The sequence below is a fragment of the Malaclemys terrapin genome, chromosome 2, assembly GCF_027887155.1.
Source record: "Malaclemys terrapin pileata isolate rMalTer1 chromosome 2, rMalTer1.hap1, whole genome shotgun sequence".
In the NCBI taxonomy this organism is placed as follows: domain Eukaryota; kingdom Metazoa; phylum Chordata; order Testudines; family Emydidae; genus Malaclemys; species Malaclemys terrapin.
Window position 1 is genome coordinate 32,239,411 of NC_071506.1, and position 21,365 is coordinate 32,260,775.

General features: G+C 39.5%; 1 protein-coding gene across 1 annotated transcript in view; it reads right to left on the reverse strand.

Annotated features, from left to right (window-relative positions):
* Positions 1-20,301, reverse strand: part of EMC2 (ER membrane protein complex subunit 2) — a 65,339-nt gene extending 45,038 nt beyond the window's left edge. Inside the window, exons 1-4 of the mRNA XM_054018358.1 lie at positions 20,218-20,301; positions 8,551-8,664; positions 4,828-4,892; positions 1,211-1,296 (exon numbers count right to left, since the gene is read on the reverse strand). Of these exons, the coding sequence (XP_053874333.1) occupies positions 1,211-1,296; positions 4,828-4,892; positions 8,551-8,664; positions 20,218-20,257 (305 nt within the window). The 5' untranslated portion in view covers positions 20,258-20,301. The remainder of the gene's footprint in view (positions 1-1,210; positions 1,297-4,827; positions 4,893-8,550; positions 8,665-20,217) is intronic.
* Between the last annotated feature and the right edge of the window lie 1,064 nt (positions 20,302-21,365).

The following is a 21,365-nucleotide window of genomic DNA, read 5'->3' on the forward strand; positions in this document are numbered from 1 at the left end:
CTATCGCCCAACCAAAACCAGATTCCTGTTCACCATGCTACACCAATATGCATACGCCAGAGCTAAGAATTATGGGGAAGGATTAGCAAGACATCTCAAATCAACTCATTTTACACAAGAGTGGCTGTGAGACAAGGATTGCTTAGGTACCTTAGCCTCGTGCTGCAGCAGAAGAGCCCAACATTCAATTAATTTCAACCCAAACAGTAGGCTTCATAGATTCATATCAATTTACAGTTTCAAAACATTCCTTGCAAGGAAAAGAAAGGATGAGAAACATCTGTTAAATGAAAATGGGCTTTTCCCCCTTTACGTGTCCAATGTCCTGGAATCGGGATGGCCCACGGGCATTAGGCCTCAAAAACCAACACTGTACGCAGTATGTTACAGGAAATAGTTCATGCTAGGTACCAATGTTCCATATCAGCAGTTACTAGAAGTCCTTTGCAAAATTGCTAGCTGCCACACCACAAGTAGATGGTTTTGGAATAGGTTACTGGAACTTGATATACAACGTGTCCAAATGGGCAAGTCAGCCAAAGACTAGAGGTGCCCTAGAGGACAGTCTACTCCTGGGGTCACCTTTGTGGGAAAAGTCGTATATTATGGACAGTGAACCCATCTGTAAGTTGTCTGAACCATCCTATATAAAATGTAATAGAGTTATAGTTCTTCAGTAGGATAGAGCAAAAGCATCCAGAAGAGTTATAGTTTTCTCTTTTATATTCTACAAGGTTTTTAGAGTCATTTCTATAAAACCCTATTAGGGTTTTATCCACAAGGACAAAGACTGGGAGAAGAGCTATATTCATCAATTATTTGGGGCAGGGCAATGGTTTTGAATGCTACTTGGAATTCTGGACCATTTGGATTAAATATGTTGGTTTATAGCTGTGGCATACAGACTTTGTTTTGCCAAAAACTGTGTAGTGTTTTACTGTCTATAGTTTGATGATGGCAACTAAAGAACCTTTTAAATCTATCAAGTCTAAATGGAAGATTACAAGTACTGTAATGTTGTGCTAGCCAAAATACAACAGAAGTTCCTAAGCACAATAAGCTCATCATACACAGTACTATTTTTATAAAGGAAAGAGCATTGCATTCATTCCCTCTGTTCTAAATTTTACTGTGGCAAGAATTCCTTTTTAAAGAGAGATATCAAGTACCTTTTCCAGACAAGAATTAGGTTTTTAAATTCAGCCATTACCTTTCCATGTATTCAAATCTCATGCCAGTTAATCGCTTAACTCTGTGGCTCCCAGGGAATTGTCGCCTTAGCTCCTGAAGACAAAACTACATAAATAAAATAAATTCCTCGGAGTTAGTGATTCGGCTTGTGACAAGTACTACTTATCACATTTAAAAAAAAAAAATCAGAATCAGAAGGCATATTTGTCACCAGCATTTCCTACCACAACCAGAGAAAAAGCACATCAAACGCCTAGAAAAAGTCTACTACTTCCTGTCCAGTGATGTCACAAGGATTCCAGAATAAGTAGCCAGACCATAGACTCCAAGCTGAGAAAGACTCATGGCCAGCCATTTAAAAGAAAAAGTATTAATTATTTTCAGAGTTTAAAGTATTTAATTCAGCCAATACCCTGTGAATATAATTATTCAACACATGGAATAAAAAGAAAAAAAAACTGTCCTTGACTGACTAAGTCAACAATCTGGAATGTGACTTTTGATTAAAACAAAACAGCAACTTCTGGGATAAGCCATAAAATGTATTAATAAAGACAAACTCAGAAACTGAAACCTTGTCAGCTGGAAGACTTAATTACAAGATGAATTTTCCATGAAAGTAGCTAGACCATCAGAGCTCCTTGGAAACAGTTATTTAGCTTGAAAATTAAGCTTGTTTTAAAAAACTCTTTGGTGCTTTTCAGATTTGAGGCCTTCCTAAATCAGTGCACAAAAAAAAAAAAAAAAAAACCCACCTATAAAGACAATAAGAGTTCAGGTGGCACTTTTTTGTTTAATGAATGTATTTATTATAATGGAAAAAACTGCCTTTGAAAGAAGCTGTTTATAATGCAATACAAAGTAAATATTTATATAGAATAATGTTTGTGTCCCTGGGTTCAATCAATCTTACAGGCACAGGAGAGGCAGTCTGCACACTCCTGCAAACAATGAGACAACTGGGCAGGAGAAGGTATTCACACCCTAGTACTGTATTTGCTTTTTTTTTTTTTTTTTTTTTTTTTTTTGTCTCTGCTGCTACCTGCTTGTGTAGTTCTGGTTCCAAATGAGGTGTGTGGTTGATTGGTCAGTTCGTAACTCTGGTGTTTGTGACGCTGAAGTTCTACTGTACTTCAACAGGTAGGTTTCTTAATCTTAAGTGTCTGGTTTAATCCTACAAAGGCAAAGAAAATGTAACTCTAGCATGTTAGACACAGGTTTTGCAGGTGTCTGCCAATAGTAGGTGATCTCACTAAAGCCAGGTGTTTTACAAAGATGGAATTGGCTATGCGTGGGTTATGAACAGCTGTTTGGTCCAAGGGAATGAAGAAAATAAGAGGACAAAAAAGAAAGAAAGGAGGTGAAAACCATCTCAGACTTCTCATTTGGAACAGATGACACCAGTCCCTTAGGAAAGATGCATCACAGCTGTCAAGTGCTTCACTGCTTGGAATTCAAAGACTATTCACATGCTCAGGGGCTGCAGCTGTAGCAAAAAACCACTATGATCTTAGCCAGTTTGAATTAAATGTGTGGACCTACAACAAAACTAAAATAACCCCAACCCAGATGTAAGGCTTACACGAAGCTTTTAGCTTATACTCAGTGCTATGGAGAAGCAGCTATACTCTCAGATCATGCTGTGTTCCTCATAGGACACTAAGAGGCCAGTAGTTCAAACTGAAAGCTGCTACTTGGGTTATTAGTAAACACAACATTTGGCAACTTTTGATTTTTTTTCCATGTTGGTCCATTTAAGCATTTCACAAAAGCATTATTAAAAAAACCACAGAGATCAAAAATACCTCAAAAATAAGTGGAAAAATAGTATAAAAAGAGGCTTCTCTCTCATCCTATTTATTTATTTCCTTAGTGGAAGAGAAGACTTATCTATGAGAGGAATTCATGAGGCTTGCAGAAAGTGCAATATGGTATATTACGTTACTGCATATATTGAAGTTAACCCTAAACGTGGAACTCAAGATCATCACACTTTTCTAATCCTGGCTATTCGAGAGACTGACCCTCTCCCAGTTCTATACTGCCATAGCTGTGGTCAGTGAAGGCACTTGAACTGGCATTCAAGTGTGCACAAGGCACTATAACAGCAGTCTCCATGCAGGACTCTGAACTGTGGAATTCTCTCCCTTCTTGGTTTGAAGAAGCCCAGACCTGTTGACCTTCTGGGCACAACAAAACACAGTTTCTTCTCCCAGGCCAGGCAGGAGAATGCACAGAGGGTTGAAATGCGTGCACTGAGGTCCTTTTCTCATTTTTCTATCCTGATTTTGGGAAAGTTGCTGAATTTGCTTTTGTTTGCATTTTTAATCCATTGCAATGGTGCTTAAAGCCCTGGATAGACTCTTTGTCTTCAGTCCTCTGACATAATATGCTGGAGAAAGAATTAGTTCACTAACCGCACAACAACGTTAAGAATTATTAGCTAAAAATCTTACTTTCTCCTCCCGCATCTAAGTAGTAATGTTAAAAACAAATGGCTGAATGAGATATCCAAAAGGCTTTTTAAGCTTTAGAGACCGATTGTGGCCTGTAACAAACAAATTAAAATATAAAAAGGCTCCCTTAATTTACTTAACTGGCTATTTCTAACAACAAGGCTATTCACAAGAATGCTGATTTATTGAGAAAGCATACTGAAGTATTCTGCAAAAAAGTTTTTCTACTGCTGACCAACTTCTATGGCTGAAATGCAGTAACTTTAAAAAATGATTAATGGCAAGGGCACTTGTTTTTTGGCTTTGATACATCAAACATTTGTTAAACCACTTCTCCCCCTCATTCCCAGTTGTTTACATGGGCGTAATCCTGTTCTCATTCAAGCCAATGGGAAAAAAAAGTCCACTGATTTTAAAGGTGTAGGACCAAGCCTCATGTGACTATCAGGTCCTCCCTTTTGTCTTTGCAGGAGGACTCTGGTGTGCTTTCAGGGGGTGAAAAGTGATGCCACATAAGGCTGCAACTTCAGCTCCAGTTCTTTCTCCTCAGGACGCATGGGGAGGAGAGAAGGAAAGAATACAACTCAATATATTTGTAGTATAAAAAAACAAAGCATGTTTAAGTTTCTGACTCTTTAAATATCATGAAGGAGTAATAAAGGGTACAGCCAAAATTTTTGCTTTAATATTCATCTTTAAAAATGCTGCAAGCAGCTGAATCATACATATTGGCCTTCTTAATGCACTGTGCAAGCATTTAGCTACATGACTCCTGTTAATGTTAACATTTATTATGCAGCTAAATTCACATGCACAGCACTGACACTTTATCTCAAAGTGTTTGAAAACGTGATACAATTTGAGAGGTTTCCAACAAATATTCTCTGGATAATATGGCAGTTTTAATATTATTCCTGACTTTCAGCCCATATCAGAGTAGCTATAAATATTTTCACAGCAAGAAGAAACATGATCTGCCCAAATAAGAGTTACACATTAAGGTGGGTAGAGGAGGTTTCTCCCCAGCAGTATATTTCTTGAGATTCTACAAGTCCGAGCTACATAGTTGCTAGCATCCTATAAAACTGTCCAAAGAACTAATCTGGAAGAGGTTCATGTGGAAAAAAAAAAAACAAAAAAACCCTTAAGGTTTGAGTGAAAAATCAGCTTGACAACTTACCGATGCCAAGTCATCCCGACTGCAGTCCAGGGCAGCAAGCATCACCTGTTCATATATTATCCATACTAGACATAAGAGAGACATATTAAATATGGAGAATTGATTTTTCAAAATGGTGGGAAACACCTAAAATGTAAATAAGATTAATGAATTCCGTCTTTGTATATTTTCCCCTACCACTCCTGTACATCATTACTGAAACAGGGACATTTAAACGCACTGCTGGAATTAATTAAAAGTACACTTATGTGATTTTATTGCTTCAGTAACAAAGTATCCTTTGACATCTTGAAAGGCAAAAAACTCTTTGCTTTTCTTAACATTGTATCTACAGTTTTCTGTTGAAACAGACCCATTATGAAATGCACTGTGACCAGATCTGGAGAGCAGCCATACGAGCTAGAAAGAAAACAACTTTTCCCTTAACTGTTTCACTACCTTACTGTAAGTACAATATTGCCTTCTTCCCTTTTCTGCAGGAATTAGCTTATTCCACTGACACATGTTATTTGTATTAGGATAGTGTGTAGGAGGCAACTGAACATGAGGCCCCACTGTGCTAGGCACTGTACAGAGTGAGAGACAGTCCCTGCCAGGGATAGCTTACAGTCCTGTTAGACAAGACAGAGAACCCAGGGGGAAGGGGAGGGGAGTATGTAACATACTCCCCAGAGTGAGCTGAGTATTAAGTTAATGGGAGGCAAGGGTGCTCAGCTCCTTGCAGGATCAGGCCTGAAGCGAAAATCTTCCACAAAGAGGACAAATAGCCAACACTACTGGTGCCCAGAGAACCTGAGGGAAAACAAATTAATCTTTTTTATAGGAATTTTAAAAGAAAGAAAGCACAAATCTAAACAATAAAGTTAACCTTTTCCCCTACCAGAATAAAGGCTATTGCTCACTGCACAGGTATTTCTAATTTCATTCGAAGAAAAGTTACATTTAAAAAAAACATTCTAAGTTACTACAAAGAAAATCAGATTTTATTGGAGCACATCACGCCGTAGTCCACTAGTCTGGTATCCTGTCTCTAGTAGTAGCTATCTCCAGATGCTTAGCACAAGAACCCCTGCAGCTGACAGTTACACAATAAGCTTCCCCTGGGGGAAGACAAGGGCTTTTATATATTTTTAAATCCCATCCAATAGGATTTGGATTTTCTGACCATCCATATAAAAGTTCAGTCCTTCTTTGATCACTATTAAACACTCAACAAGAAGAACAGGAGTACTTGTGGCACCTTAGAGACTAACAAATTAGTCTCTAAGGTGCCACAAGTACTCCTGTTCTTCTTTTTGCGGATACAGACTAACACGGCTGCTACTCTGAAACCTGTCATTAAACACTCAACAGCTTTTGCCAAGTTCAACAGGATAAATAAGGTGTTCTTTTAAATGATGTTTCTTTTTATCAAATTGAAAATGGTTTCCTTTCAGTTTTATTGGATATCCTCTGTATGATTGGGACAGTGTAAACAGAGAAACTCAATTTACCCTCTCTGTGGCTTTCATTAATTTTCTATTCTATATAGGCTCGTATTGCTCCCAGTAGTGCATTAAGCAACATGGCTAACACATGTCACATATGGTTCATTCTCTCTTATGTCTCCCCAGGGGAGTTGGTGGGGAAATTGGGGAATATATGGGACACAGTCCAGTCTACACACTTACTCTGAAAATGATGAAAATTGGACTGGACAACACAGGGCATGATGAGAGTGACTCAGCCTGTGATGCAGGGCAATGGAGTGGCCTACTGTGCAAGGGCTCTGGTAAAGAAGGCGCGGGGAGGCACCCCACAAAGCCAGAGCACCCCACAAAGCCAGCACCAGCCCATAATAAAATGTAGTTTTCCTCATGAGTGATTAACAAGATCCTAATAAAATAAGCTAATCCACAGTGAGTTTCTGTTTATTTACAGAGACAAAAATGGCAATAGCCTCTTTGTTACGCCCTGCGTTAATTTCACCACCAACTTCCTGCTGGAGCCACTATCAAATCCACCCATGGAGTCAGGGCTGCTGAGAACCATTGAACCAAACTGTAAACCTTGTATATAATGGAAACTACTTCAAGCCAGGGGGTGCAGCAGCACTCCAGCACCTATGCATGCAGTCCTACAATGCCTTTATAATACACTGCTACCTCGATATAACGTGACCCGATATAACACGAATTTGGATATAACTCGGTAAAGCTGCGCACTCCGGTGGATCAAATCAAGTTCAATATAACGCAGTAAGATTTTTTGGCTCACAAGGACAGCGTTATATCAAGGTAGAGGTGTAGTTGCAGAAAGGAGGCAGCACATGCAAGACTCTTATCAGGTACTTAAAGACTCTTCGTCCCAAGAAGATTGTGCTATAATATACATAGGGAAGTCTGTTTGCAGAGATTATCGATATAACTATCTAAAGAGGATTACTATTCGTAATGGTTAGGATTTTAAGATCCCTCTCATTGCAAGAAATCTGAAGGAAATACCATGGTACAGGGAGCCACCTTTATAGTTTCCAGGAACATTGCAAGTTGAAAGATTTCTGATCAACTATTAAGAAAATGAGTGCAAGAGTTAGTCCAGGATATATTTTGCCAGATTTTTAATCACTGGTCTGCTGTTAAAGAAATAATAATTTATTAAAATTAAACAAGGACTTGTTTAAAGCTCTTCAGACTTCAACTAATAAATATATTTCATCACTCTGGTTGCAAAACTTCAATAGCAACTGTAAAGGAAAGGCTGGCAAATGAAAAATATTAAAAAGGAAAATGTACTGCTTGTATTAGGTTAACCAAATTATAAAAAGGAAAGCCAAAGAAAGAGGAATGAACATTAAAAACAAATCATGGCTATTTATCCCTTCCTGCCTGTATGGGATTCATATGCAAACCCATAAAGCATTCTTGCCATGAAGTATTTTGTTTTTGATACTGCTCTTACATAAATGTGATATTGCATTGTTATTTCTGAACAATTCCCTTCTGGTCTGAAGCACTGTATGCCAAGTTTCTGTCCAGAGAGACATAGTGTCAAGTAATTGAAATCCCCTGAAAATAGCCATTTTATGTATTGCAGAAACCCAGACGTGCCCTAAACTATTGCATCACAAATGCAACTCTATCATAAGAACAGCTCTCATATTAATTTCTACAATATAGTATCACTCATGGCTTAATTTAAGAAATAACATTCCCTTATCCTTATTAAAAAACTCCCCTCATATTTTTTGACATTCCTCTGAAGTGTAGATGACCTGTTGAGTGACAGCTAGATAACAGATCTCTGTCAAATGTTCACAGTATATTCTTATGATTGGTCACTATGTGCCAACCTAAAAGCCCAATCATAGGTGCTGGAACTGGGGATAAGCAGCAGCACCCCCTGGCTTGAAGTGGTTACCATTATATACAGGGTTTACAGTTTGGTTCAATGGCTCTCAACACCTTCATTATAAAAATTGTTCCAGCACCCCTACGCTCAATTAGGTATTTTTTTCACCTACTTCCTCTACACACCATCTTTGAGAAGCAAACTAAGGCCTTGGAATACTGGCAAATTAGAAAATTGAGAAAATAATGTGTGTACTCAACATTAGTAGATGTGAAATCACAACAAAGGGGTAAAAATAATATGGAGAGTATAACAGGAGTATAGCAGAGTAACAAAACTAACATATACTAACAGTTACAGACAGTGAAAGCTTTTCAAATAATTTCAACCTACTGTCATCCCCAAGCTTAGATGCATATTCATTAATTAACTCTTCTCCAACTTCCACTATCTGCTCGCTGTTCCGATAGTTTTCTTCCCTCCACTTCCTCATTTTATCACGCATCTCTGAAAAACAAAATATAAGATTTCCATGCAATAACATAATGTGAAGTCTATTTCTGGAACTCACTTTGAGGGGTATAATCTATTCTCAGACATATACAGGAGATCCACAGAAGTAATTTCCACTAATACCAAAATCGTTTGTGGACAGATTGATCCCTGGAACTTTGAAATTGTTATCATGCAACTCTTGTGAAGACTGTCCAAAAGCAAGGGGGGGGGAGAAGTAATCCACTGAATTTGTGAGTTCAGAAGATATTGGGCTAACATCTATACATCAGATGTGAAAAAGACTCTCTGAGAATACAGATTCAGCTCCTAGCATGGTCAATTCAAGCCCTATGATCCAGTGTAGATCAATTTAGTACCAAACTGTTAATATGTATAGGACTTCAAACCAACAAAAAATATACCAAACAAACAAACAAACAAAAACCTTAAAAACTCTGAGGTTCTCCCCTACTGGGGATGGCAACAGGTGGAAGATCTTATTAAATCTTGCTAAGGGCTTATCCTGGCATTCTTAGTCATAATTACCCTCTCTCAACCATGGGTGCCATTTGTCCATCTGGATGTCACCCTCTCCAACCCTGAGTGAGTTATATTGAGTGATTCTGCAAGGATATACTTTGGAGGGCACTCAGATTCTCCTGCATGGAAAGCACTATTATAGAAGATATTATTGTTCATCATTACTGGGAAGGAAGGATAGTCCATGGAAAGTGGACAAGGAAAAAAACCAAAAACAAGAAGCAGAGTTCCACCTTAGAACTGTTCTAAGCTACCAATACAAAACTTCACCATACAAACAAGAAACACAGAACTCCTATTTTCAAACTTGTGATTAGTATCTTCAACATAACTTTCAAAGTAAGTTTCAGCATCCCCATGAATTATAACTTTCCTATAGCTAATAGATCTTGCTATTTGTTTTTCGATTTGACAGTTCAGTTGCAATGGTAAAATATAATAGAAACTAGTATTTTATGTTACTGTACCAACTATTATATACAATGATTTAACAAAACTAGACTCAAACACTGAATTCCAGATTGAGGCAATTCAGTTGTACTACTAAAATTAAATCAGACTGCATTGTATGCATGTACATATTTTATAGACTTTTTACTGGACAGATTTTCTGGACATCCCAATAAGTAATTTAACTTTATGAACATGACATCATTCTCCATTATGGAAAACAGGTTCAGAGAGCTTTTAAAGTAAAATTCTTATTGATGTCATACTTATCATATTTGCAAGCCACCACTAAAACTGCTTTTTATTTATTTATAACAGCTCTATGAGAATAAATTTGATTTTGGAAGAGATCAGCAATAATATGAAAACTCAACTGATAAATATGAGAAGCATATTTTTACAGTAAAAATAAATAACTGCTGTAAAATTCCATTCTAGGAATGTTCTGTATGTTCCTATGATGATATGCAGCATGAAAAAGGAGGCATGAGAATAAAGACTTTCTTTCTGCAAAAGTAAATGGGATCCAAATGTGAAAATGATCAAAGCAAATCACTTCAAATCTGAGATGGAAAGAAGACCAGATTTTCAATTTTAAAATTTTAAAAGTGCATTTACTATGGACTCAATCTTAAAAGGTGCAAAGACCTGATTTTAAGGGAGTAGAGGGCACTCACCATCTTACTAACAGTGGCTTTGTTCATCCTCAAAAACACCAAACACTAAGAATATAATTTGATACCACTCCCATAGATGGGGAGGGGAAGGAAAAAGTTTTGTTTTCTACTTCTAACTATGAAAACACACTATGCAAAATTATTGCCAATGTTATTTTTAAATTTACATCATTTGGGAGGAAAATACAACAAAGGGGAATTTTGACAGTTTTCCTTGCATTTCAAAATGCACAAATTAACAAAATTTGACAGTTTAAGAGTAAACGTAGACCCTTTTCCATCTACCAGAAGTGATCTCAGATCTCTCATGAAACTGTTACTGTGTCACATTTTGTATTCTGAAAGTCAACCAAAACCACCACAGGGTTACATTTCATGTGCATGAGTAAAATTAAATGGTTCTTGACATGACGATCCTTGGCAATTTAAAAGTTAGACAGCAAGAATGTGACTGAACACAAATGTATCACACAAACTGACAGTCTAAACATACACAAAATAAATAAGTCATTCAATTTTCACCAATTCATTTACTTGACAACTATTAAAGCCTCCATACGAGTATAACTTTCAAATGTAATACAATCTAAGCTACTAATAACATTCATGTCAACTATTAATCACCAAAGTAGGCTTTGCAGTGATGGAAAAAAGCAAAACACAGAGAGCATGCTGTATCCCTTGATCATTGAAAGTGAGAACGCAAGTAAAAATAAATGTTCTAGTATACATAAATATAATGAAAGATATGTTAGCTAGATTATAAAGCGCTGCACTCTGAACAGAAGGCAAAACAAATGAAAAATGTTGGTAACAACCTAAGCAGACTCATTTTTGGGGGCGGGAGTGTTAAGAAACTTATCAGTTGTGTCAGCCAATCATACTTTAAATATTTAGGGCAACTACACCCGTACTTGGTAACACAGGGCTGGACAGTAGCAGTATTGAACTCTGGTAGTGGTGTGGGGAGGCTGATTAATTTCAGTTATATTTATGTCATTATGTATACAAGTGGATCTAGAAGAACTGATGGGTCTATTTATTTTAATGTAGTTTAAAACAAAAATGGTCAAGGTCATCCAGAGTTATGGCTATATAAATGGAAGTGTAAGAAACCCACTGCAACAGACACTTTGTCACAATGGTGGTGCATTATAACAGAACTGAGCACGCTGGGGCCATTCTATGAAAGTAGTAAAATGCAATCTCCGCTATGGAGAGTTTACAGTCTGGAAGGATGACACGGGGAACACTCGAAAACAAAAAGGTATAGTTTGGAGTTACTCAACTTTTACTAGGTTTTCGGTTCACATTTTCTGGGTATCAAAGTCGCTAGACTTGAATCTTAATTTTTCCAAGTATTTTAAGATTTTAATTCTCTTTGTTCAGTGTGCATTTTGGAATATAGTTTTCAAGTCTTTACCATTAAAAACACAACTGAAGAAAATAAAACCAAGGGTAGGGGCATTATTACCGAATACAGATATTCGCATTTTCTGCACTTTTACTTTGATCTAACTAACTGTGATCAATCATTAAGCAGCTGGGCCCACAACAAGGAGGACTGTATACTTAATGATTTATACCACCAATTTTTATACTGCTTTCTTAAAATCCTTTACAATGGTATATACAAGTTCTTCACCCTCATACGTAAAAAAGCAACAGATTAAACAACTTGCCCAAGGTCACACACTAGGAAGTAGCAGAGCAACTGTATTGTATTCAGGTTCTTATCTCCTTGACCTATACCAGGGTATCCAAGCTTCTGAATGACAGTCTTGCCAAGAAAGAAAATCCTCACCTACTAACAAAGACCAGTGCTTTATCCAATGGCCCATGTTGCCTCTAACTGTGACAGCTCAACATCTGCAATTAGCTTAGTTAATGTTTAAGAACCTCACTTTTCTCTGTGGCAATCCCAGTTTTAGAGTTATCTCATTTGGTGTATAAATGTAAACCAAACACTGTCTTATGACAGTAACAAATGGATATCACTTAGAAGCAAGTTCGAACAATTTACAGGGAATAACAAAAATATCCACAATCTTTTAATGTGTACATGGAGAATATAAAGGTAATATCAGAATATAAAGGTAAACAAAGTTAAAGAATTCTTTTAATAGTTAAAATTGACATCAGTTCAAATTGACATCTGTTACACTGTCCAATTGCTGCTGGACAACACTAGTTCCTGATATGGCTTTTATATAAAATCGTTTTTATTTTTTCTTTCATGCGTCAAACTCATCCCTGCAGTAACTTTAACTAAATCAATGGAGTCACACCAGGGATGTATCTAACCTATACTTAGTTTGCATGAAAAATTTAGAAGAATTCAAGTAAAATGCAATAAAGTGATATCCTTGATAAGCACTGATTATTGACAAAAGCAATAAAAATAACTGTACAGTTTATGGGCACACCGAGAAATTTATTAATAAAGGAGTATTGCCTTTGGAGAGCACTATTCTAGACATCAGCAATGATCCACCTACTAGGCTGTGCTTGTAATACCTTCAATTTAGAATATCCAATTTTTTCTATTTTGTATTCAATTTTCTCCAATTCAAATTCATTAATGGGTCACACTCCACACTGACATTAACATAGGAATGCTGCTATTGATTTGCTTCAAAAGATGGTACACAAAGAGAACTAAAAAAAACACCTAAATTAACTATAGAACTGAATGCCCTAAATAGCATTATTTATATAACTGTAGTGTCCAGAGGCCCCAGCAAGGATTGGAGATCCTTTGAGGCACTGAACACTCAAAGTACGAGTTGTTGCCTGACCCAAGAACTTACAGAATACAATTTAAAAAAAAAAAAAAAAACCACAAGACCCAACAAGTATGTAACAAACAAAAGTAAGTAAAAGGAAGGATGAGGGTAACAGGAATAGGAATTAAACTGTCACTTCCATGCCTTGTTTCATGCAGCCTCCTATGCACGATTAAATGTGAGCTCATCAAAATGCCCCTACCCTGCCCCACATGGAGGTCACTCTTAAACACCCACTTCCGCCATGCTGCCTACAGTGAATCACATTGAACTGAACTGTATATCAGTGGTTTCCAAACTTGTTCCACCGCTTGTTCAGGGAAAGCCCCTGGCGGGGCGGGCCAGGCCAGTTTGCGTACCTGCCGCGTCCGCCGGTTCAGCCGATCGCGGCTCCCAGTGGTCGCGGTTCGCTGCTCCAGGCCAATGGGAGCTGCTGGAAGCAGTGGCCAGTATGTCCCTCGGCCCGCGCCACTTCCAGCAGCTCCCATTGGCCTGGAGCAGCGAACCGCAGCCACTGGGAGCTGCAATTGGCCAAACCTGCGGACGCGGCAAGTACACAAACCGGCCCGGCCCGCCAGGGGTTTTCCCTGCACAAGCGGCGGAGCAAGTTTGGGAACACTGCTGTATATCAATTGCCTATTATTATTCTCTTTTCCCTGATCTCCAACTGTTTGTTTGTCATTGAACGGTAAGGTCCTTGAAGCAGAGTCTCCCTTTTTTAAGTGTATAGAAAGCACCTAGCACAGTGGGCACTACTGACAGCAGCAACAAGGATACAGCATTTAGTATAGAATTCACTTTACCCAAATTTTCTACAACTTCCTCGGACTCTCTTCACAATGTCCTCCAGCATGCACTCTGCTGGTATCATTACATCAGCCTCAGCGCCTCATTGAAGCATGGAGCTTGACTAATGGAGGAGGAGAAGAGGTCTGGATAAAGCCTTTTTACAGCAGACTACAGGAATTTGCTTAGTTTTTAACCACCTTTAGTTTGAAGTCTGGGCATGAAACAAGATTTAATATTTTATGTACATCCTTCCTAAAGAGAGAGAAACCCAACAACCTCACCCCTTCCACATCAGCTCCTCTACATGTGTGTCCTGTTCTTGTCCAGGGCTCTCCTCCAGCTGCCAGCCAGAGCAGCCAACACTCACTGCTGCAGGTTGTCAGCCTGACTTGCAGGGAAGACCAGAATATATCAACTTAAAAAAATCAATTAATGACAAAACTCCCCAACTATTTCCCCTCAAATTTCATGCTCATTAATGCCTAGTAAATACCACCAGGCTATGAAGGTCAATTATTATGGCTCTGTTGAACAAACTGTGAAAGCAAATCCCAGAGTTGAGACAAGTCTGTTGAGAATACCTCACCTTGGTAAACAAATCTAGGTACTATCAGCTTGAGTATCCTACTCCTGCTTGACCTCAGATATCATGTTAAAGTACAGAGAAGCTGTTTCTGCAAAAGTCCAGACCCAAACTATGAAGAGCCTACTAATTAATCCTCAGAACATATATTCATGAGGTAGGCAAGTATTTAACCCTATTTAAGAACTGAGGCCCATCTTCTCTGATAAAAGATCCCTGTGGATTTGGGGATTATTATTTTTTTTAAGTGTCCATCAGCACTGTTTCTCACACTGGATAGTTATAAACCTCTTCCAGGATAGATGCAAGATTGTTTCAGTTGTCTTCTGTTTTAAGGAATCCCTTTTCCTGTATTCATGTTCATGAATACACTGTGTTCACTTAAAGGGACACTAGCAACTTGCTTCTTTTGAAAAAGTGATTAATTTCAAATAATTCAGTTTTCTGATAAAGCTCCAACCTTCTAAATAGGGTGTTTTGTTTAAATTTTATAAGCGACTTCTGCTCACCTAATGATGTTGAGAAGGGTCTTTTGGACAGGTCCAAGAGTAAAACTATCAGTGCATCCCTCCAGTTCCCTTTCTGTGTGTGCAAGTGTCTGTCTATCTCCTGTTCTGTTTCAGCTTTGCTGCAGCTGCTGCTGCTGCTGCAATAACCTTCTTGCAGGATCCCCATAAAAGCACACAGATGCGCTTTCCCTCCCAAGCAGTAAATGCGCATAATGACATTATCTTAGTGCAAATGACAAAGCACAAATGACTATCAATAAAATAGCAAAACTGACAAAGGCCTGTCAAAGGCATGAAATAAACAATTTGGTAAAAAAGCCCACTTCCCTCTCCTCTAATCTTTCAGTTATAGTGATCTTGTATTATTTGTAACAATTGTAGAAGCAATGTTTTCTGATGGAAATGTGATTTCAGGTTGACAGTGTTTCTTTAAGATTCAGTCAAAGTAGCTCTGCTTGTGAGTCAGTGAAAAGGAAGCAGCAGAGATGAAATAAAAGCAGGCACCATTTTCAAATGTGTAGGTTATCACCAGACTATTTCCTTTTCCAATATCCCTCCCAGCCTCAAATTTAAACAAAGAGAACCACCATCTATGTGCAGGGAATACCTCCCTTAAGTCTCCTTTTAAAATTGCTTACATCAAGAAGTTCAACTCTTTCTTCAGAGGTTTAAAAAAAAAAAAATTACCAGTCATGTAGTCACTGTCTGGCGATACATGATTGCTCTCTATTATATATTATCTAGTTTTAGGCCTCATCTATAGAGCCAAAACAACATACATTAATAATAATTTAACTCAATTATGGACCCAACAGGTCATAATGCTATACAGGGCGGATAAAGATCAATGATTTAGAAAAAAAAAACAGATTTTTTTTATTTAAATAGGATTTTTTTGATAAAATGCTTTTGGAGGAACAAACCTATCTAAAGATATTTTTAATTAAGATACATTATAGCTCAAAGATATCTAATCATGGAATAGGGATTATAAATTCTAATTCTATAGTCTGGGACAATATATTCATGTAATGTTTAAGAAAAGTTTTGTAAATGAGTTCCAATAGTTCATGGACTAGGAACCCAATCTTATGGGGTTCCAGGGGCTTCTGTACAGATTATTTAGGTTAATCTTTTTATCTACCCAATGGGACTCGGTATCTTCTAGACTGAGAACTATCAGATATGCTTTGTTTTGCAGTTCTCAAACTGTGGATTTGTGTCTCCAGAGATAACATGCTCAGCAAAAATGTTTTCAAATAAATAAATAATATATAAAGGTGAGAAATAACAAACCTCACCCTATTGTCCCTCTGCAAATTTGTGTACATAGAGTCAACCCCTTACCTCTCTCTAAAAGTGCAAAGTTTCAAAAAGTTAAATGAATAGAAGATTGTTGGGGGTGGAATAGATCTGGACAAGGAGAAGAAGTCTGGAGATAAATGTGAGAAAAGAGGGACAGGCAGTAGAAACAAAAGTGAAACTATTTGAGCAGCATATTCCATAAGTCTTGAGGTCTATCTGAATGTGGACTTCATTGATTTGAGTTCTACCATACCATTCTCTCACTAGAAGGGAAAACCTATAATTGCATCAGGCAGTAAAAGAGACCCAGTTTGGGAATATTTTAATGAAGTTCCTCTACCTGTGGGTAAGACAGGCATGCGTGCAAAATGCAAACAGTGTAACAAAGAAATGCAATGCCTGGTTGCCCGAATGAAACATCATGAGAAGTGTTCCTTTTCAGGAGGAAGCTGCGTTGACGATGATGAAAGGAACATGTCTGAACATGCAGGATCTTCAGGTTGGTAAACCTTTTTATTTCATACTTCTTTCTTAAGGACTGCCTGTCTTCCTTCTGGACTATTCTTGAATTCTCATGTTTGAGCAAAACATATACACCTCTACCCCGATATAACACTGTCCTCGGGAGCCAAAAAATCTTACGGTGTTATAGGTGAAACCACGTTATATCGAACTTGCTTTGATCCACCGGAGTGCACAGCCCCGCCCCCCTGGAGCGCTGCTTATATCCGAATTCGTGTTATATCGGGTTGCATTATATCGGGGTAGAGGTGTAGTTGTTACTCTATGGTACTATCATTTTAGATGCAGTTGTGATAAAAAATAAATAGCTGAAATAGGCAGATCTTCCTTTTACAATCTCATCTTTAAAGTAGTACTGAGGGTCAGTGAATGCAATGAGTAATACTAAATGAGCTGTATGGTAATAATCATTAAATAACTGCATTGACTTATTTTGTTTAGGAGAATCCATCCTCAACATACAAAATTCTGAAGACTATCCACCTTCAAGATCACCATCATTTTCTATAGTTTCAGAGTTATCTGCCACTGATAGCGTTTCAGTCACATCATATATGTCACATAGCCACAGTATATCACCTGTAGCAAAAAGAAATAAAAAATCTCCATCATCCAGAAACAACCATAGATAAGTTTGTGATAAGAACCAGCAGATTACAAAAAGAGGTAACTGATGACAATATTGCCTGGTTTGTTTATGCAACAAACTCTCCTTTCCATATGATTGAGAACCCACACTTCATTAACATGGTTCAATCATTAAGACCAGGATACAGTTCACCCAAAAGAACAAATGTCGCAGGCAAATAGCTGGATAAAGTGTACAAATGAGAAACTGAGCAGTGTGCAAAAGGTCTAGAGGGTAAAAATTGTTAACCTGAGTCTTGATGGGTGGAGCAATGTCCACAATGATCCTATTGTATGTGCTTGTGTGACAACAGAAGAAGGGAATGTCGTCCTTAAAGAAACAATTGATACATCAGGAAATGCACACACAGAATACTTACAAGAAGTAGCAGTAAAAGCTATAACAAACTGTGAAAAAAAATTCAAATGTCTAGTACGCAGCTTGGTCACAGACAATGCTGCAAATGTATCCAATATGGGAAGAAATCTTTAGAAGAGAGTCCGAAGCTAATAACATACAGTTGCAGTGCTCATTTGATGCACCTCCTAGCCAAAATTTTCAAAATAAATCACTTTAAAAATGTATAGTGTGTACCTTCTAAAAATGAAACCTACATCTATCTCCGAGTTGTGAAGAATACACTTTTATGTAGAAATCCAAGATTAAATCAAGTCTTCCTGACTAGTGATTTAAATCTTTCTGACTAGTGATTTAAATGAAATCGACCCTGATGCTAAATGAGCTGGCATTTGTGGATGCAAGATTAAATTAGTTGTTTGTTGCCAAGTACTTTGAGGACTTTAGACAAAAGCCCCAAAGTAAAATAATTTTTTATAATATGAAATGCACCTAGAACGTGTAAGGATGAAACTTTCAGAAGCAACTACGTGACTTCAAAGCACCAGTCCCATTGCAGCTTGTACTCATAAGTCACTTAGGAGCTTTTGAAAAACCAACACATAATTCTCACGGACACTGTAGGGAATTATCTGTCATTCTTGATAACATTCACGGGTGTCAGTTGCCTACAACTTTCTGTAAAGTTTTCTTCGGGACTTGAAATTTTCCATCTATTTTCTTTTATTTGAAAATCTGAGTTAAATCTGTTCAGCCATTTTTGAGGCCATGTCTACACTAAAAAGGGTTTGCCAGTATAGACACAAGCTTATACAAGAGTTCTTTTGCTGGTATAGGTTATATCAATTCCCCAAACGAAATAAACTATAACAACTGGTGTAACTGTGCCTAAACCAGGGCTTTTTGCAAGTATAAAAATGTCATTTTAAAAAAGTTACACCCCTCTACTGGAAAAGTTTATAGTATAGACCTGCCCTGAGTTATTGGACAATTTCAAGTGTAAGAGTGTAGTTTCTCATCAAGGCTTTTTTCTCTCAACAATGAAAGGACAGTTGCTAGTGGGCTGTCTGCCAACAGGTCCAGATACCCTGCAGGTTTAACAACAATGTGAGCTAAATGTATTAACAGAAATTTTGTAACAGAGCACATGTGCAAGAAGGTTTGGAACAGGAGTCCTGTTCCACACATGTGATGTTACAGTCAGGGAGAGAGAACAAATTTTTCCCTGCCCAATCCTCATTTGGGAAATGCTAGCAAGCAAGGTAGCGTAAATACTGAGAAGAGGGCCAGGAAGGGGGATGGGGCAGGGAGAGTGGAAATGGGGCAGGGAGAGGAAGGGGAAAGGGATAGGACAGGCAGCAGTGGGGAGGAAAGAGCAATGGGGGGGGGGGTGAAGAGCAGGAACTTTGCATGTGGTATCCCCTCAGCAGAAGCAGCTGGGGATCCACTATTAAGCAGGCCCATCGAATCCCCACTCCAATGAGCTCATCCACCACACACCTGGACCTCCCCAAGCCCCCCACACCACACCTGGGACCCCATCCCCCTTGCAGAGCCCCATTTTCCCACACCCAAATCCCCTCTGCTCAGCCCCAAGCACTTTCACCTGGACACCTCACCCCCCCCCCCCCCAGAGTCCCATTGCCCCAGCACCAAGAAGTCCTGAATGAGCACCTGTGCATTCAGATCCCACACACACCTAGATTGGCCCACACAGAACCCTCTCATCCCACCCAGAACCACCCCCGCACTAAGCCCCTCCACACTTGGATCCTGCTAAGCTGAGCCTGCTTGCCCCACACCTGGTACACCTGGCCCCCAGGATGCTTCTGGGGCAGGCCCCAAACCTGTGCTGTGTCACAGTCAGGTGCAGCCTCACCCCCAGAGTCCCTGTCCCGGGAAGGAGGCGCTTGGGGGGCTGCAGGGTGATCGCCCACGTCCATGCAGCCAGTGGCCTGTGCTCCCCACTGTCATGCTGGAGCCACCACGTTTATTTATTGACAAAAATTGCAGATTTTTTAAATATTATGTGCAGAATTTTTGTTTTTTTAGCACAGGATCCCCCCAGGCAGGTACCAGACCCTTCCCTGCCCCACAGCTCGGCATTCCAGCTGTCCATTCAGAACCCCCGCCTGGGGGCGGCAGCTGCTCCACCCCAGAGCCAGCGCTACGGCGAGCCAGGAACACCCGGCTCGCTCAGGGGTACGAGGCGGGGAAGGGCTGAGGCTCCCCATCGCCCGCCCCGCGGGGCTCCCGGGCCCACTGCTAGCTGGGAAGGCCGGCGGCGCTGGCCGCTCGTGGGGAGCTCAGCGCCCTCCGCAGGCCCCAGCCAGACGAGACCCCCCGCCCCCACCGGGCAGCCCGTGCTAGTGACCCGAGGGAGGGAGGCAGGTCACCCCCTACGCCCGGGAGCAGTTACCTTCCCAGGTCACATCGTACAAGTCCGAGACCTTCGCCATCTTGCCGGCGTAACGTCCACCTCTGCGCCCCTGCGCGATCACTCTCTGAGCCTGCGCCCGTGGGCTGCGCACGCGTAATGATGTCTGCTGAAGCCTCTGCCCTGCCTTGGGCTTTGCCCGGGCTCCCCGCGGTTAGGTTAACGGGCGGCGGGATGGGGGAACGTGGGTGCGCAGGAGCGGCAAACAACAGCTGGAGGCAGGGGAAGGGGTGGGGTAGGACTGGAGCTGGGGTGAGGCGCAGGCAGACAGGGGCAGCTGGGGGAACCTCAGCAGAAATAGGGGGTGGGTGGCAGAGGGGCTGTTTTCCCCACCTGGGCAGGACGGTACCCACTTCCCAGGGCTGAGTGCTTACAGGCTCAGCGCAGCCCAGTGCCTGGACAAGACCGGGCTTCTCGATCTGCAAGCATGGATTGAGCTGCTGAAAGAGACTGGGTCCAGTGAAATATTTTACATACACGCACACCCCTTAAAACTCTGATGGCCATACATATTTGTAGGATTAAAAGGATTGGTTATTAGATAATATGCCTGCATAAAGCCTCAGAGTAGCTCGTCTCAGCCGCTGTTCTGCCTGCCTGCATTGGACTGTCTTTTTCTTATAGTCCACTGTAAATGTAGTTTCATGCCTTTAAATTATTTACTTTTTAAAATGTTATTTTTTATTACTCTTCTTATTCTTAGCACTTCATCACTTACCTTCATTAATACTGTGCAGATGGATGACATTGTGCTATTTAACTTAAATTTTAATACTAGATAATCCTTGAACATATTAATAGTTGCTAGTAGCTTCAGCAATCACATCTGACAATATTTCTAGAATAACTCTTCCTGTGTTTTTACTGCAGTTTTGTCATCTACAATTTTTATTTTTATTTTTTTTATAACAAATTTATTCTTTGAGATCATATGACTTCAAGGCTGACTGATTTCCTGGGTTAGTGTCAAAACTTTAGCTTCCTTTGATCTGCCAATGAGGATTGCCTGTGTCAACTGTTATTTTGCCTCCGTATCCATCACCCTAGTGCTTTTTCACATGTCACCATTGTGTGTAGAACTTCATTCCCAGATATTAACTAAAGGCCAGATTTTTAAAGGTTGAAAGCAT